Genomic DNA, 18,216 nt, shown 5'->3' with positions numbered 1-18,216 from the left:
ATGCAAATCATTTCTTTCTGGAAAAGAGAGCGCTATGGGCTTACCTTTGAGAAATCTTTTAGATCATAATAGGGTTTGATAGGTTAGCCTTGGAGAATATGCTTCCACTCGTAGGGACCATAAATATAAATCAGTCACCAACAAATTCTATTCAAACATGATAGGGTGCTTGGATCCCACCTTACAAGAACCACAATATAAAGGTAGGCAGTCAGCAATATCAATGTGAACCAAAACTTACCTTTTGTGATTTGATTTGTTCAACCACCACCATAACAGATGGGAACAGCAGCTGAAACTGAAAGCAACAATTAATTGTACAGCAAACATGAAGGGAAGTCAGTACCAGAGGCAAGTTACCTGACCTGAGCACAAGGGGACGTACTGGGTTCAGATTGGGTCAGGTGTACACATTGTGTTATACATTCAGGGTTGGGTTCAGCTGAGCCAGCTCAGTAAGTTATAAATAAATGCAATGTTAATACATTTTAGCAAGTCTTTTTTTTCCTGATTTTGCAAAAGTACTTCCAACTTCATTAGATTTACACCGAGAGAGGAAAGTGATGCTTGTATCAGGTTCTGAAAAAAAAAACCTGTAGGCTCAGACTAGCCATGGTTGAGACGGTTCAGGTAAGATTTTAATTTTATACCCGAGCAGATCACCAGCCATAATTGTATCAGAACATCTTAGCTCAGCAAGTCAGCTCAGAAAGGTGAGGTAAAGTATACTGTTCGTTATGTACAAGTATCTTAAAAGCAATGGGACAGAGTGGTCTCAATCCAGTCTCTCTTGTCATATGCTCACAATGCAAAACTGCACATAAAAATAACTATACATGTACAGTATTTTGAAAAATGGGGAAGGAAATAACTAAAAATGAAGGAATTATAATAAATTATGTTAACATGATTAAAATTACAAAGAACACGAGCTTCTATAATCTCTTAGAGTATGACTGTGTTGATCCTTGCACAGACTCAAGGGGCTGAATGGCCTGCTCCTGTTCCCAATTCAACCCACTGATGTTGCACGCAAACCTCCTCTGACTACGTGCTTCACTGACTAGTCTGCAGTCACATCAGGATGTTCAGTTTTGACATGAAAAACCAGAAGTGATTCAGCAAATCTGAAAGTCACTTTTCACAGATGGGCCCTCATCCAATCATCTAATGAATCTGGAACAGCTTCAGTGTGCTGTAATATATGCTCACCTGATCTAAGGAGTAGTTGACATGAGAGACGGAGAGGTGTGGGTCTGCCAAGAACTGGAAGTAAACATAGAGGCAATATATTATCTTGTTGGAGGCAGAAGGGTGTATTAAGATTCATTAGAAAAATGCATGCATTTGACCAATTTTACTCCTCAACCAACATTACTATGACAGAAAATCTAGTCATTTATCTCACTGTTTGTCTGTGAACAAGCTGCATGCAAATTAGCTACAAAAGTGATGAAAGTTCAAAGGCAGTTAACTGGCTATAAAGTAGATTGGAATGTTTGAAGACTGTACATTTGTGCAAGACATTACATATATATAAATTATTTATCAGGTTTAAGAATAGTTACTTCTTTTCAATGAATCGGTTCTCCAACCAACTGGCACAACTCTAATCACTAGAGGTTAGCAACACTATGACGACTTTGAACACTTTGCACTAAAATGGACTGGGTTTTTTTTGTTCTAATTGTGTTCTTTCTCGTAAAAATTGTTCATGTTCAATTTGTGTCTTTCTTTTGAATGCTGCTTATATGTTATGTGCCTGTGACGCTACTGCTAGCAAGTTTTTCATTGCACCTGTACATACATGTACTTGTGCATATGAAGATAAACTTGACTTTGAATTCCTACGACACATGTAGTGTAAGTGGGACAACAAGTAACGTTACATAGTGAATTGAGATCCTAGAATTTATTTTCATAATATTTGAAGAGAGAAGAAGTCCTCATATTTTATGCTCCCTGAATTAGCCAGTGGCTTTTTGGCTCTCTAGGGAGATTACATAGTTACTGGTAACTGAGACTTCTCAAACACATGATGACTGAATGGGCTAGATACGTTAAACCAGCTTGCCTTTATCTATCTTTCTCATATATTTATACATCTAAAAGTATTTCACATGATGTAATTGATGAGGAGTGCAATTATGTAGATGGAGGGAGGAATGTTGGCCAAGATACCAGAAGACCTTTGAATAGTATCACAGGATCTTTAACAATCACCTGAACCTCTCAGAAATGTAGACCAAGCCTCAGATTAAGGAGAGGTAGAACTCTGCCCAGAGAACAATGCCTGATTATTGAAAGCTTATCAACAACAGCTCTTTCAAATGATAGCAAAACAGCTTGCAGCAGCTTTTAATTAATTTTCCTGCAATGTTATAGTAAAGGTGAAGAAAATTACCTCCTGCTCCAGATCAAGCAGCGCCTGCCTGTAGGGCTGCAGCACCGAGTCTAGTCCGGTACAGAAGGCACGAAGGTAAATCCCGTGCAGTCCCGCCTGGCCCTGCTGGGAAGGGTGACACTCCTGTAACACAAGACTCACTGTGATTGGTCCATTGAAGAAAGATCGGATGAATGAAAAAAGGTAAAGGAAATATGGAAGGTAGATATGAATAGAACCACTACTTCTATGGTTGCCTTCAAGGGCTGCTTGGGCAAATTGCCTACTTATACATTGGAGCTTCTTTGTATTTTGTATGAAAATGGGGACAGTTGTTCCTTTGTACTCACCAATCTAAAACCATAATGTTCCTGCATATATAGTGGCATATCTAGTAACCCAGTTACTAGAAAATTCTGACAGAAGAACCAAATTAAAGGTAGAGCAATGAACAATAGGATTATTGTAAAACAGGCAAATGGACTTCTGAAGTTACGTGGGGGCACTGAACACAAAAGTCAAGAACTGACATGGAGTTTGCACCAAAATAAGGCCATTGATGAGGACTGCGCAGTTCTTGCCTTAAAAGAAAAATATTATGAAGACTACAGTGAAGAACAACATGAGGATGAGAAACTTGATGGCATAAACACCAACATAAACTGGTTGGGTCAGGTGCTAAGATTCCACTTACTTCTATGTTACAGTCTTATAACTATTGGGACTTTCTTCACAGTAAGGGAGAATATTAAGGACAGATCTGAAAGAGATTTTCAAAATTGACTTTGAAGAGGATAAATGAATATTAATTACCCATTTTGCTCATGATAAAATATGTAATATTGCCACCAAGATAATGAAGGGCAAGGTTAAAATGAGTGTTCTTGCAGTTTTATTGGAGCATGTAATATTTTATTATGTGGCTTTTGATGCAGACGTGACAATATAGATTTTACGATATCTTTATTAGTCACATGTAGATTGAAACACACAGTGAAATGCATCTTTTGCGTAGAGTATTCTAAGGGCAGCCCACAAGTGTCACCATGCTTCTGGCGTCAACATAACATGCCCACAACATCCTAACCCGTACATCTTTGGAAAGTGGGACGAAACCGGAGCCCCCGGAGAAACCCATGCAGATGCAGGGAGAATGTACAAACTCCTTACAGACAGTGGCAGGAATTGAACCCGGGTCGGTGGCACTGTAATAGCGTTACGCTAACCGCTACAGGAAATAGAAAAGGGAAGAGATAGGATTTCTTGCAAAAGAACCACCAACAATATGGCTTTATGTCTCTGCTTAATTAATATAATTAAGAACATGAAAAATAGAAATAAGTCATATAAGCACTCAGTAAAACCAGAGCTGATCCATGGTTTGTCAACTTTCCAACTCTTTATCTCCTGATTAAACAAGACTAACCTGAAAATTTATCATAATTGTTATAAAAAACAAAGAACAAAAAAAACCCTGTTCAAGCTCTAGCTGGAGTAATTTACAATCTAGATCAAGAGATCCATCACAGTCAGCCTCAGGTACTTGTCCTCTGGTGGCCTGGTTCAGGCCTTGTAATCTGTCTCAATGAAACCGGTTCAAGGATAAGAAATTCTGCTGGGGCTGCTGCTTCTGCCCTGTTATAGAAGATTCCTATTAGGACACCACGCAGCCCAAACTCATTTAGAGAAAGAATGGAGCAGATTTTGGTGCCTTCTACTGTTGTATATCCTACTGACTATCTAGACTGATACATGAAAACTCACATTTGTGGATGTTATCAGAGAAGCATCATCCCAATAGTGCTATAAAAGTCAGAACCATTGAGAGGGAAGCAGTAAAGCAGACAGCTGTATAGGAAACCTCAGCATAGATCAGTGGCCACAGAACCTACCTGCTGTACATGTCCAGTATACTGCTCAACAAACTCTGTGAAGCGTATGTAGTCGGTGCCTAACTTACACAATCGATTTAAGACACTGGTCTCACTTGGATGAAGGAAAGGCAGATCCTGAGATACCTAGGTACAATCAGAGATAACTATTAATTTAGGGCGTGGCTTACTACATCGCCAACACAATACTTTGTATTTGTTTGGTGGCTACAGTGTCAAATGTTCCAAGCAGCCTTCTATAAGAGAGATTACTAAAGTCATTCACCTGTCAAAGACAATAATACACATTCTAAGGTTTTTCAGCATTGACAGCTTTGGACTGTCTATAAAGCACCTTAAGTTTTGAGCTAACAAGTTCAATGAGTGTGTGGCTAAGCACAGCTCAAACACCATCTATAAATTCGCCAATGACACCACTGTTGTTGGTAGAATCTTAGGTGGCGATGAGGAGATGTACCGTAGTGAGGGAGATCGGCTGGTTGAGTGGTGTCGAAACAATAACCTCCCACTCAACATCAGCAAGACCAAGAAATTGATTGTAGATTTCAAAAAGGGGAAGTTGGGAGAACACACACCAATTCTCATTGATGGATCAGTGGTGGAAAGGGTCATCAGCTTCAAGTTCCTGGGAATCAACATCTAGGAGGATCTATCCTGGGCTCAACACATTGATGCAATCACAAAGGCGGCAAACCAGCGGCTCTATTTCGTTAGGAGTTTGAAGAGATTTGGTACGTCACCAAAGACTCTTACAAATTTCTACAGATGTACAGTGGAGAGCATTCTGACTGGTTGCATCACAACCTGGTACGGATGATCCAATCCGCAGGATTGCAAGAGGCTGAAGAGGGTTATAGACTCAGCCAGCTCCAACACAGGCACAACCCTCCCCATCATCGGGGACATTTTCAAGAGGTGGCGCCTCAAGAAGGCGGCATCCATCACCAAGGACCCCTCACCATCTGGGACATGTCCTCTTCTCGTTACTATCATCAGGGAGGAGGTACAGGAGCCTGAAGACCCACACTCAACAATTCAGGAACAGCTTCTTTCCCTCTGCCATCAGATTTCTGAACAGTCCATGAACACTACCTTGTTATTCTTTTTTTATTAATTATTTATTTATGTAATTTACAGCAATTTTATGTCTTTGCACTGCACTGCTGCAAAACAACAAATTTCATGTCATACAAGTCAGTGACAATAAATCTGATTCTGATATGGTTTTCCCCATTGTAGTATAATTTCCTCCTTAATGATTCTGCAGTTTTGCCTTTATCACTCTGTATAAGAACATGAGAAATAGAATCAGGCTATACAACACCATTCAGTGAGGTTGTGGCCTACCTTTCACTTCACTTTCCTGCCCTATTCCCATATCGTTTGATATCCTTAATTTCAAAAACACAAGATCATTCTTGATATTGATTATTCTTAGTATAAATTAGTCCTGAACATTTCTTTAATAGGTATTACCTAGCTAGCACTAAAACATTTTTAAATTCAGATCAAGTGACATTTACAGACAGCCTACCCCAAACCCCAAACAATAGTTTGAGGTTAGAATCCAAGTACCAAGCCAGCAGGGTGAAATGGGAAAATACCCAAGTGCTGTGATTGTGGTGAAAGCAGACCATGCAACATCTCTTGGTCTGCCCACTGCTCAAGGGTGGCACATGCACAGACTGGGATCTTGTTCAGTCCAGCATGCAAACTTTGACAGTGCCATCAATGGAAAGAACTATGACTTGATGAACACAAGATGATGATTGAAAGGGACATGAAAGCTACTATGTTAATTCAAGTTTTTCTTCCTTAAGACATATATGCTGATGTCAAATATTGGACATGATAATCTGGTTCTGATCAAGCCACAGCTTGAGAACAGTGTCCAATTCTGGTTGCTGAGACAGAAGGTGGATATCAAAATTTTGGGCACAATTTAGAAATGAGCAATTAGGCTAACAGCTGGCAAATGGGATCATTTGGATATGTTTAGTTACTGTGCAGGTCCCTAATCTTTGGGCAAGTTTGTGTTATTTGTGTCATAATCATCTGATATCAACATTCCCAATATAGTCTTCTGGTTAAAATTCTCCCATAGCTGTCTATACCACATATATCTTCTCATTTGTTCATGTATTTGCAGCTGACAAGGATATAATTAGATCCAGTTTCCTTCTGTATATTAAATTGTGATAGTTACATGGTTCCATGGAGCCCCTGGGAACCCACTGTCTAAGTGCAATTTCTGATTAGCTATTGAACACTTGGAGAATTGCAAAGATATTCATTTTATGCATACCTGGATTTGTTTTGTCCCTCATCAGAATTCAGATACAGTACATATTCATCATTTTAATAAAAACCATTGTATTCATCCAGTGCTTTTCGTAACCTCAGCGCATACCAAAATGCTGTGCAACCAATTAACTACTTCTGAAGGATGGGTTACCTCAGAGATCCCATTACTGGTGACTGACTGGATATAGGCTTTGCTAAGCCAGAAAACAGCACACTGCCTTGTCAGCAAGATGGTACATATGAAACTTAAACAGAAAAAGGCGATTCAGCTCTGTGACTGTTCCAGCATTCAACAAGATTATGCTGACCTTTTACTTTGTTCACTTTCCTCTCTTATCCCCATATACCTCAATTCCCTTAATATCTTTTAAAAGATCTATCAATCTCAGTCCTAAAAGCAGTGACTGGGCCCCTGCAGCCCTCCTGGGAAGTGAATTGCAAAAATTTACCGCCATCTGGATAAAGAAATTTCTTCTCATCCATCCTGAATTGCTGACCCCTTATTCTGAGACTCTGACCCCAAATTCTGGATACCCCAGCATCTCCCTGTCAAGCCCTGTAATTATTTTTGTATGCAAGTAAAACATATCATTAAAGGAATGACATAGATGAACCAAAAGTATTTATAAATTCATAATGGGTGGGTTTATTTATTACCCTTCCTTAGTTGCCCTTGGTGGTGTGCCTCCTGAAACCACTGGTATCAAGTGTGCTGAAGGTGTTCCTTCAAAGCTGAGAGGATGGAGTTGAGGGGACATAGCTCTAGGATTAAGACCAAGCATCAAGAAAGAAATATATTAAAGATGGAATGGTGGTTACCATTGGCAACTGTATCTTCTACAGCCTCCTCTACTATACTCAGTTTCTTTCTTCCCTTAAGCGACTGGTCATGGCACACATTAACTCCAGCCTCCCAGAAAACCTTGATCCACTACAATTTGCCTACCACCAAAACAGGTCTATGGTGGACACCATCTCCCTGGCCCTATACTCATCTCTGGAGCATCTGGACAGTAAAGACATCTATGTTAGACTATTGTTTATTGACTACAGCTCCACCTTCAATACTATAATTCCAAGCAAACTCATCGCCAAACTCCGACACCCGGGACTCAACACCTCCCTTCGCAACTGGATCCTTGACTTCCTGACCAACAGACCGCAATCAGTAAGGATATGCAGTAACACCTCTGCCACGATTACTCTCAACATTGGTGCCCCACAAGGCTACGTCCTCAGCCTCCTACTCTACTCCCTATACACTCATGACTGCATGGCCAGATTCTGCTCTAACTCTATCTATGTTTGCAAATGATACCACAGTTGTGGGCCGTATCTCAAATGAGTCAGAGTACAGGAGGGGGACAGAGAGCTTAATAGCATGGTATCATGACAACAACCTTTCCCTCAATGTCAGCAAAACAAAAGAGCTGGTCATTAACTTCACTAAGGGGGGGTGGTGCACATGTTCCTGCCTACATCAATGGTGCTGAGGTCAAGAGGGTCCCTAGGAGTGAACAACACCAATAGCCTGTCCTGGTCCAACCGTGTAGATGCCACAGCCAAGAAAGCTCATCAGCGCTTCTATTTCCTCAGTAGGATAAAGAAATTTAGCATATCCCCGTCGACTTTCAGCAATTGTTATCGATGCACCATAGAAAGCATCCTATCCGGATGCATCCCAGCTTAGTATGGCAACTGCTCTGCTCGTGACCACAAGAAACTGCAGAGATTTGTGGACACAGCCCAGCACATCACAGAAACCAGCCTCCTCTCCATGGACTCTGTCTACACTTCTCACTACCTTGGTAAAACAGCCAGCATAATCAAAGACCCCACACACACAGGACATTCTCTATTCTCCCCTTTCCCTTTGGGCAGAAGATACCAAAGCCTGCAAGCATGTACCACCTGGCTCAAGGACAGCTTCTATCCCACTGCTGTGACTATTGAAAGGTTCCCTGGCACGATAAAATGGACTCTTGACCTCACAATCTACCTCGTTATGACCCTGCACCTTATTGTCTGCCTGCACTGCACTTTCTCTGTAGCTATGACACTATATTCTGCATTCTGTTATTGTTTTCCTTTGTACTATCTCAATGCACTGTGTAATGAATAAATCTGTATGAACGGTATGCAAGACAAGTTTTTCACTGTACCTCAGTACATGCGACAATAATAAACCAATTCCAATATGATTCTTAAAACTAACCTTAATGCCCAAGCATTTGGACATCTACCCAGATATTTCCTTCAGTAGTCTGGGGTCCATTTTTCGATAATGCCTTCAACCTATCAAACCTCTGCCTGACAATCAATTCCAATCTGTACCAGTCCTATTTTCAACTGCTTTATCGAAATACCGCTTAAATGTTGTGAGAGTATCTGCCTCCACCACTCTCTTGGGCATTTCAACCATTCTCTGCATGAAAAAAATTCTTCAATTAATCTACCCCTTACCTTAAACCTATGCCCTCTGCTTATAGACAACTCTGCCAAGAGGAAATGTTTCTCACTATCTATGCCCTGCAAGGTTTTGTATACCTCAGTCAGGTACCTCCTCAGCCTTCCCCAATCCAAGGGAAACAAACTTTCCTCTTCCATTCTCTCATAGCTGAAATGCTCCATCCCATGCAACATCATGGTGAATCTCCTCTGCACCCTCTGTAGTTTAATCACATCTTTTCTACAGCATGGTGACCAGAATTGCACACAACAATCCAGATGCTTTATATAGTTGTACCATTCAGTGCCCCAGCTAAGAAAGACAATTATACCCATTACCCTTCTTAACCACCTTATCTACCTATGCTGCTGCCAAGATCCCTCTGTTCCTTAGTACTTTCTGGGTCCTTACTATTTGATGGCAGTCTTTCTGGTCAAAATGCATCAGGATTAAATTCCATTTGCCATTACTCTGCCATCTTATCAATTCATCAACATGTTCTGCAACCAAAGACTACTCATAGTCAATATCACCACCTTTTTCCATGATATCTGCACATTTACTAATCGTAGCTCCTCCATCCAGATTACCAAGTATTTAACAAACAGCAAAGGCCTCACTACCGATCTCAGCAGTGTACCACTGGTTGCTGGCTCTCACTTACAAAGACACTCCACCATCACTCTCTGCCTCCCATCACAAGGTCATTTTCTGATTCAATTTGCCAAATTGCCCTGAATCCTATGGTCTCTAACCTTTTGGACCAGTCTCCCATGTGGGACCTTGTCAAAGGCCTTACCAAAGTCCACGTAGACCACATCAACCACACTAACCTAACTGGAAAAAAAATCAAATTAGTCTGACAGGATTTCACCATAAAAAAAACCATGCTGACTATCCTTGATTAATCCCTGTCTCTGCAACTTCAGATTAATCCTGTCCAATAATTTACCTACACTACTGTAATTACCTGGTTTATCCCTGCTGCCCTTCTTGAATACATTCATCACATTTGTTGTCCTCTATTCATCTGGCATCTCTTCTGTGGCCAGAGAAAATTTGTCAGATCCCCAGCAATCTCCTCCTTTGCCTTCCATTGGAGCCCGGGATACATCTCATCAGGTCCTGGAGATTTATCCACCTTTAAGCCAGCAGAAACATCTAATATCGCCTCCTTTTCAATGGTAATTTGTTCCAAATTCCACCATCTCCCTCCCTGAATTACCCAACCATAATGTCTTTCTCCATTGTGAATAGAGATGAAAAGAATTCATTAAAGACCTCACCTACACCCATTTTGTGTACAAAATTATGAGAGATCAGGAATCCCTCCTTCATCCACCTACGATTGGTTTGTAAGACAAGCTTTTCACTGTACCTCGGTACAAGTGACAATAATAAACCAATACCAATACCACCACCCTGCCATCCCCAAGTCCACCCTTCCCCACACGTCCCACTTGACTTCCTTCCACACCTTCTGCCCCCAGCTCCCAAAGGTCTGCACCCACCCCAACCTCAGTCAGACCCACGCCACGCCACACCCCCAGAATCCACATTCCTTCAGCCAGCCCTGGCACCACTGCACCAATCACCACTTGCATTCCCTGTCCCCACACTCCTCATTACTTAGCCCCACACCTGCACTTGCCACACTCGTCCAGCAAAGCCCCACAAGTGCCCTTGCCCTCAAACTTGCACAAGCAATCTCCTGCAAGCCCACCCCACCCTTCCAATCCAGACCTGTGTCCCCTTTGCCATCTCACCCACACCACAAAAGAGTGCACCCCATCACCCTCCCTTGTCTTGGAGGCCCCCTCTGATCCCACTGCCCCCCTCTGAAATACTGCCCCCATCTCTCCCCACCCCAAATCCTCATGCCCTGACCACACAATGCCTCTCCAACCCACCCCGCCATGGCACCCCCGCCTCCCTTTCTTGCCCCCCCCTCCGGTTGCCATGGCGCCGAGAGATTCGCCCTCACCTGCAGGCCGCTGCGCTTATTCCAGTTGAAGATGCTGCCCGGGTATCCGCTAAGGGCCAGCAGCAACTCGTGGATCATAGTACCGACCCGGCCACCAGCGCCCGGTCGCCGCCGTCCCCCCAGAACATACACAAAACCACGGCGTTCGGCTCAGCTCCAACAACAGCAACCAGCGGCTCCGCCTGCCGCCATGTTTGTGACTGGCAATGAATTATCCAAAATGGCGTCGCGGGCGGGCGCCATGATTCATCCTGGCAGGTGGGAGATATTAGAGATTTGGCGCGGGCGCCATATTTGCTGCTGGCAGTTTCCAATTCACACCGTGGACTGCGGCCATCCGTACTGTTGGTAGAGACCAGCAGGCAGTCCCTTGGGATTGAGGAGGAGTCCCTTCCACGCCCGTTCTGTAGCTAATGAGGCCAATGTGGGAACCGCAGACGCTTCCACAGATGGGCTGGCAGTGATGCCAGGGCGGGTGAGTGGGTAGTTGGTGGGATGCTGCACTCTTCGCGCCACTTACACTGGGTTCTGTGCGTTCCCGATGCCTTGACATGAGGTTCTTAACGCTCCTTCCCCATGTGAGTGGTCATGTTCCAGAGATCCCCAGGAATCAGTGGGAATGTTGCACTCCTTCAAGAAGGCGTTGAGCACACTCTTGAATCTCGTTCCCTGTCCACTATTCACACAGTATTGGTTTATTATTGTCACTTGTACCGAGGTACAGTGAAAAACTTGTCTTGCACACCTATCGTACAGGTCAATTCATTACACAGTGCAGTTACGTTGAGTCAGTACAGAGTGCATTGATGTAGTACAGGTAAAAACAATAACAGTACAGCGTAAAGTGTCACAGCTACAGAGAAAGTGCAGTGCAATAAGGTGCAAGGTCACAACAAGGTAGATCGTGAGGTCAGAGTCCATCTCATAGTATAAGTCTTTGATAAGACTATAAATCTTATAGTCTTATTATAGTCTTCTAAGTCTCATAGTCTTATCACAGTGGGGTAGAAGCTGTCTTTAAGTCTGGTGGTACATGCCCTCAGGTTCCTGTATCTTCTCTCAGGCTCCTGTATCTTAGCTCGGGACAGAGTTGGGATGTGAACTACATGGGCTGCCCAGCATAGCCAACTGATTGTGACTTCAACCTCAGTTCTGGGGATATTGACTTGGGAATGGACACTGACATTGGTTTGCTTCTCTTTCCAATTAAATTGGAGGATTTTATGCGAATATTGTTGGTGATATTTTTTCCAGTGCCTCGAGATGAATACTGTAGGTAGACCACATCTCAGAAGCATGCTTGGTAGTCTATGGGTTTTGTGCCGGTTCTAAGGTCTTGAACTCCAAACACCCTTTTCCTCAATTGACCAAAAGCTGTGCTGGCACATTGAAGGCAACAATGAGTTTAATCTTCGATATCTGCCTTGGCCAAGAGGTGGTTGCCGAGATATGGGAAGTGGTCCATATTTTCCAGGGTCTTAGTGTGAACCTTTATTGTTGGAGGGCACTATGTTGAAGTAAGGTCAGATTGGTAGAGGGCCTTTGCCTTGCAGATGTTGAATGTAAGGCCCATCCCCTCGTTATGCTTCGCTGAAAGCGTTAATGATGGTGTGGAGCTCAGCCTCTGAGCATGTGCAAACACAAATGTGACCTCCATACTGCAGTTTAAATACTGAGGTTTGGTTCACCCTGTTTTTGGCGTTTAATTGCCAAAGACTGAATTATTTCTTATTAGTTCTGAAGGTTAGCGCCACTCGTGCAGAAAGTTTGTTGGAAGTGAGATGCAACGTTGTAGTAAGAAAAGTTGAGGAAAGTATTGGGCAGCAAGAGGTCCAGTAAGTCATATATGAACTCAAAAATAACAAGGTCTCTGCAGCTGAAATCCTAAAGCTCAGCAGTGACGAGCTTCAGTCACAAATCCACAGCCTCATCAGCCACATCTGGGAAGAGGAAGATATTTCAGGGGACCTCAGGGATGCTATAATTGTGACCATCTTCAAGGAAGGAGACATCTGACTGTAACTGCAAAGATGTCTGCTTGCTGCCTGCCACAGTGGTAGTCATCCCAGGGTCCTCCTCAACTGCTTCCTTCCAGTGGCTAAAGAGCTGCTCCCCCAATCACAGCGTGGATTCTATCCTCAGAGGCACAGTGGACAAGATTTTCACCCTCTGAAAATTCCAGTTCCAAGTAAAATGCAAAAAGCAGCACCAACCACTGCATCTTTCCATGCTTTTCAACCTCACCAAAGCCTTTGATGTAATCAGTCAGGAGGGACTGTGAAACACCCTCCATTAATTCAGCTGCCCACAGAAATTCACCACCTTTCCTATGCTTATTCCAAGACAGGGTGCAAGCTGTGAAATTAACCAACAGATCTGGAACAGAACCAACCTCAGTAAAGACTGGTGTCAAACATAGCTGGTCATTGCCCCAAGATTTTAATTAATCTTCCTTGCTTCAGAGGCTATATACTCTGTATTAACTAAGCTCCATAACTACTAAGAATTAATATGCAAGGTTACTTGCCTTTCATAGGACTGTTAAAGTTAAAAAAGAAGTCAAGGCATAGAAGAAAGGTGGAGGGGAGGAAAGAACAAATTGGAGAACAGTGTGAGGGTGAAAGAATAAATGACAAAAGGAAAGATGGAGCAGGCCAAAGAGACTGGTAATGGGACAAGGAAAAGATGGGTACACAAGAAATATGAACAACAATTATTATCTGAAGTTGTTGAACACAATGTTCACCCAAAATATGTTAAGGTACTTAATCAAAAGAGTGATAATTAAATGAGGGTTAATGTTTCAGGTCTGGGATCCATTGTCAGAACAGTTCTGGCAAAGGATCTCGGTACTGGAGCATTAACTGTTTCTGTTTCCACAGATGCCACCTGCTGAGTGTTTCCAGCATTTTTCGTTTTTATTTCAGATTTCCAACGTCTGCAGTATTTTCTTTCAATTAAGAGAATGTTGCTCACAAGAGTTACAGAGCATTTGCAACACAGAAGGAGACTGTTTAGCCTGCTGAGTTTGTACAAATTCCATGAATGGGCCATCTAGCCAGTCTACTCCCCAACTCTCTCTCTGTAGACCTACAATATTTTTCCTCTCAGATGCTTACACTACATTCTTTTTGAACACCACAGTTACTACCCTTGGCAGTGCATTCCATATCTTAGCCACTCATTGCATAAAAAGGTTTTCTTGTCACTTTTGTTCCTCAAGCTTACATTGAACATAGAACAGTATAGCATAGGAACAGGCCCTTCAGCCCACAATGTTTGAGCTGAACTAATTAAGCTAATGGATCCTTATCCCTTCTGCCTGCACATGGTCCATGTCCCTCCATTAATTGCAGACTCATGTGCCTGTGTAAGACATTGAAGTTCATTGATTACAACTAATGTAAGGTCATTGATTCAGACCTATAATTCTGTTTCTCTGTCCATTTCTGCCACCTGACTTGAATATTTGCAAAATTTTCTGTATTTATTTTACCATTTGTTCTTGAAACTCATCCTTATTAATTCCTCCTACCTTCCACTCTTTCACTTTTGTTATTGTCTTCCCTCTTGCTCTACACCATAAAACTCATTTCATAGTCAACTTTTTGCAGTTCTCAGGAAATGTTAACCATCACCTGCAGTTAATGGCTTGTGACAAGTGCCTAACTACTGATCTATGACGTACAGATCCACACACAATAGGAGGAACTTATTGTTGTAGATAAAGAGGCAGCTTAACCCAAGTAGACCAATCTTCCCCAATATTACATAGAACACACCACAGAAATTGCATTTTGGTCCAACTTATCAATGCAATAGTTCATACCCTTGATCTTTTTTTGCACTCTGACCTTCTATTCCTTCTCCTTGTTCATGCAATATCAGGCCTTCAGCATTAAGACTCAAAAACACACACAAAAAGGTTTGCAGACATTTGGCCAGAAGACCAGAGGTTGGGATGGATTATCAAATCTGTAGTTGTAGAAATAGGTTCTGAGCAGGATTTTAAGGGAAAAAAAGGAAGATATGAAAGGCTTTATGAAAATATTCCAAAGAAAACGTCCCAGAGGTTCTATGGAAAAATAGATTCATGGGAAGAAGGGGATACACACAAAGTTGTTATTAAGGGACCAGGCTGTCGAGGGATATGGTGTGGTAGGTGAAGGTGGACATCAGGAGGTGGGGTGTGGAGGGGGTGTTTCATAGGACAGAGGAAGACAGAGGTGTGACAGGTTGAGGATAACAGGAGATTTAAAGGTGAGATGTTGTGATGTGGATACTCAATATAATATAGTCTTATTCCTAGATAGGATATCCATCACAAAGATATTACCAGAAATAAAGAATAAAGGGAAAATGTATGAAAAGTGCAAGCAATTATAAGATTTTATTAGATAGCAAATATAATTGGGATTGGAAAAAGAATGGTATTATTTGCAGTTACGTTATGCATGCAGCAAAGAATAATAGGCTTGAGCAGAGTCAGCATGGATTTATGAAAGGAGCATCATGTTGAGGATATGACGAGTAGAATTGATAAAGGGGAACCAGTGAATGTTATGTATTTAGATTTTCAAGTATTTGATAAGGTCCAACACAGGAGGTTGGTCAACAAAGTTAGAGCACATGAGATTGAGGGTTGTGTGCTGACTTGGATTGAGAACTGGTTATCAGAAAGCCAAGCACAGGAACAAAGGGGTCTACCTCAAGCTGGCAGTCTGTGACCAGTTGGATACCGCAGGGATCATGCTTGGGCCCCAGCTATTCACAATCTAAATCAACGATTTGGTGAAGGGGACCAAGTATCATATTTCCAAGTTTGCTCGTGATACAAAACTGGGTGGCATTGTGAGTAATGAAGAGGATGTAAAGAACTTCAAGATGATATAGTGAATGGGGAAGAACATGGCAAAAGGAATATAATGTGGAAAAAGGTGAGGTCATCCACTTTGGTGCATGACAGATTAGGAAATGTTGATATGTGGACATCTTTGTGCACAAGCTAACATGCAGGTACAGCAAGGAGGAGTGCAAATGGTATGTTGGCCTTTATTGTCAGAGGATTTGAGCACAGATGTACTACTGCAATTATATATAGAGCCTCACTGATACCCACCTACAGTTTTGCAGACAAAAAAGATTAACAGTGATGTTGATGACTAGTACAGGGACCGAATGGTCTACTCCTGGTTCATGTCTTACGTTCTTTTGTATAATTCATTTTCCAACAACAGGCTTGATTTTGACACTTTTATTTTTATGATAAGAGAGAAAATATTAATTTTGAATGTTATATATTTATCTAATATCTTTTTACTGTCCTAGCTTGTTTTTGAAGTGGATTTTTCAGGCTTTTGGATAAACTTGCATTGCAGTTTGGCTTTGCAACACGCAGAACTTTCCAGCGCTTCAAAGGGCTTCGCCACCTCCTTCCACACTCCCAGTTTGGTCTCTAATAGGAAAGCGCTTTTGTTCACAGCGTACTCCTTGGTGTTGCCATCTTCAGTGGCAGAGGTCCCACCACAGACGAAAACCATGTTCCGAATGATGGCCATGGCATGACACACTTCCAGTTTAGTGGTGTTGGGGAGCAAGGGGATGCGATTGGCTGCCTTGTTGGCTTTGAACTTCTGCAAGTTCACTTCGATGGTGTGCTTGTGGCTTTGCACGGAGAGGGTTGTGTCCCCTTGGAAGGATACTACTGGTCTGTGTTTGAACTCAATGGGGAAAGTCAAGCTTTGCTTCACCTCACCTGTTATAGTGTCAAAACAGTCCACGACTCCAACCCTGGAGATCCTATCATTGATCATGCACCTGCCAGTTGCTATGTAGATATATCTGTCCCCTTTGGTCACAACCTCAGCACAGTCCATGGGGACACTCATCCTTCCAACAGTGGTCCATTTCTCCTTTTTCTCATCGTACCGATAAATGGTGGAGACGTACTTCCTGGGGGCCACACTGCCCCCAACTGTGTACACTATCCCATTGCACGCTATCATTGAATGGAAGACCAGCCCGAGTGGAAGGTCTGGCAGCTTGTTCCAAGTGCTTTTGTCCAGGTCATACCTCCATGCTGACTTCAGACTGGCATTTTGCTCATTGGTGCCTCCTGTCACATACAGGTATTTCCTTGTGCATACAGCCCCTAAAGCAGCAGCTCGATAAGGCATGTGTGCAACCTTAATCCATTTGTTCTCATCAAAGATATAAGCATAGACTGCATTCCGAAAACCACCATCACTGCTTTGCCCCCCCAAGACAAGAACCACATCCACCAGGGCTCCTTTCCTCTGGAACTGTGAGAGGCTGTTAATGTTCTCCTGTTTGCGGTGACTAAGCACATCCACTATTGCACACACACAGGTAGTGTTGTTCTTGACCAACGCCTCTTCATTGCTGACTTCTGAAAGCAGCCCGTCAGTGACGCCATTCAGGTAAGTGTTGGAAAACAGCTTCTGAAAATTACCCTTCCTGTTCTCCAAGTTGTGGTTAGTCCATCTTAGTATGGTCAACAGGACCTGGTCCTCGTTGGCAGTGTGGAGGTCTTCATCCTTGACTAGCCTCAGTAAGATGTGATATGGGCACTCCACAAATTCCTTTGTCTCACTCAAATGGAAGAATTCGTCTTTCAGGTAGAAGTACACGGTTGCTGCTAGATCAGGTAAATCGTAGGTCTCAGCCAGCATAAGGGTGTACATGTAGTTTTGTTTGTCAAGGACAAGCTCTAGGTATTCTACACAATGGGACTTGAGTCGCTTTATCATGAAGTACTTGGCTCCTTTGAGCAGATCCTCCACATTTTTGTCAGCAATGATGATCTTACCCGTGTAGAAATATTCCAGCAGTTGTTCCACTGATACTGGGCTCATGTAGTCGATGTCAATAGTAACGGACAACTCATCTGATGGTTGGATATTGCAACTGTAGATTAAGTCCTTGACGTAGGGACTGACTGCAGTGAGAATGTTTTGGTGGGCGGAGAATGAATGGGAACCCACGTTGATGACAACATCACAGCACTCCTTCTTCTGTCTTTGGGTATTGAGAGCCTGTAATATGAAGGCACTGTGCTTATGGTCATCAAATTCCAGCTTCATCCTCCAATGGGCAAGGCAGTTCTGGGGCTTTGCAGCAGAACCTCCTAAGATAGGAGTCTACGGTAACCAGGAAGTGACTCAATAAGGAGGGCCTCGATCTC

General features: G+C 42.6%; 2 protein-coding genes across 3 annotated transcripts in view; both read right to left on the bottom strand.

Moving 5' to 3' along the window:
• The window catches only part of tubgcp4 (tubulin, gamma complex associated protein 4), a 41,876-nt gene extending 30,666 nt beyond the window's left edge, over window positions 1-11,210 (bottom strand). Inside the window, exons 1-6 of one of the 2 annotated variants that reach the window (XM_052042531.1) lie at window positions 11,013-11,152; window positions 9,999-10,169; window positions 4,276-4,401; window positions 2,405-2,527; window positions 1,213-1,266; window positions 242-298 (exon numbers count right to left, since the gene is read on the bottom strand). In XM_052042531.1, the coding sequence (XP_051898491.1) occupies window positions 242-298; window positions 1,213-1,266; window positions 2,405-2,527; window positions 4,276-4,401; window positions 9,999-10,031 (393 nt within the window). In that variant the 5' untranslated portion in view covers window positions 10,032-10,169; window positions 11,013-11,152. Of the gene's footprint in view, window positions 1-241; window positions 299-1,212; window positions 1,267-2,404; window positions 2,528-4,275; window positions 4,402-9,998; window positions 10,170-11,012 lie in introns of both variants that reach the window. The other variant, XM_052042530.1, reaches the window with a different exon arrangement.
• A 5,126-nt stretch (window positions 11,211-16,336) lies between these two features.
• On the bottom strand, window positions 16,337-18,115 carry LOC127585175 (calicin-like). The gene has a single exon (XM_052042389.1). It carries the CDS (start codon window positions 18,113-18,115, stop codon window positions 16,337-16,339), a length of 1,779 nt encoding a protein of 592 aa, XP_051898349.1.
• Between the last annotated feature and the right edge of the window lie 101 nt (window positions 18,116-18,216).

The sequence above is a fragment of the Pristis pectinata genome, chromosome 32 (assembly GCF_009764475.1).
Source record: "Pristis pectinata isolate sPriPec2 chromosome 32, sPriPec2.1.pri, whole genome shotgun sequence".
Lineage (NCBI taxonomy): Eukaryota > Metazoa > Chordata > Chondrichthyes > Rhinopristiformes > Pristidae > Pristis > Pristis pectinata.
The sequence above is the reverse complement of the archived record's forward strand: the minus strand, read 5'-3'. Positions and strand labels throughout refer to the sequence as shown.

Bases quoted from the DNA above. Each gene is read 5' to 3' on its own strand.
- LOC127585175 (XM_052042389.1), bottom strand. From the start codon at position 18,115: ATGAAGCTGGAATTTGATGACCATAAGCACAGTGCCTTCATATTACAG.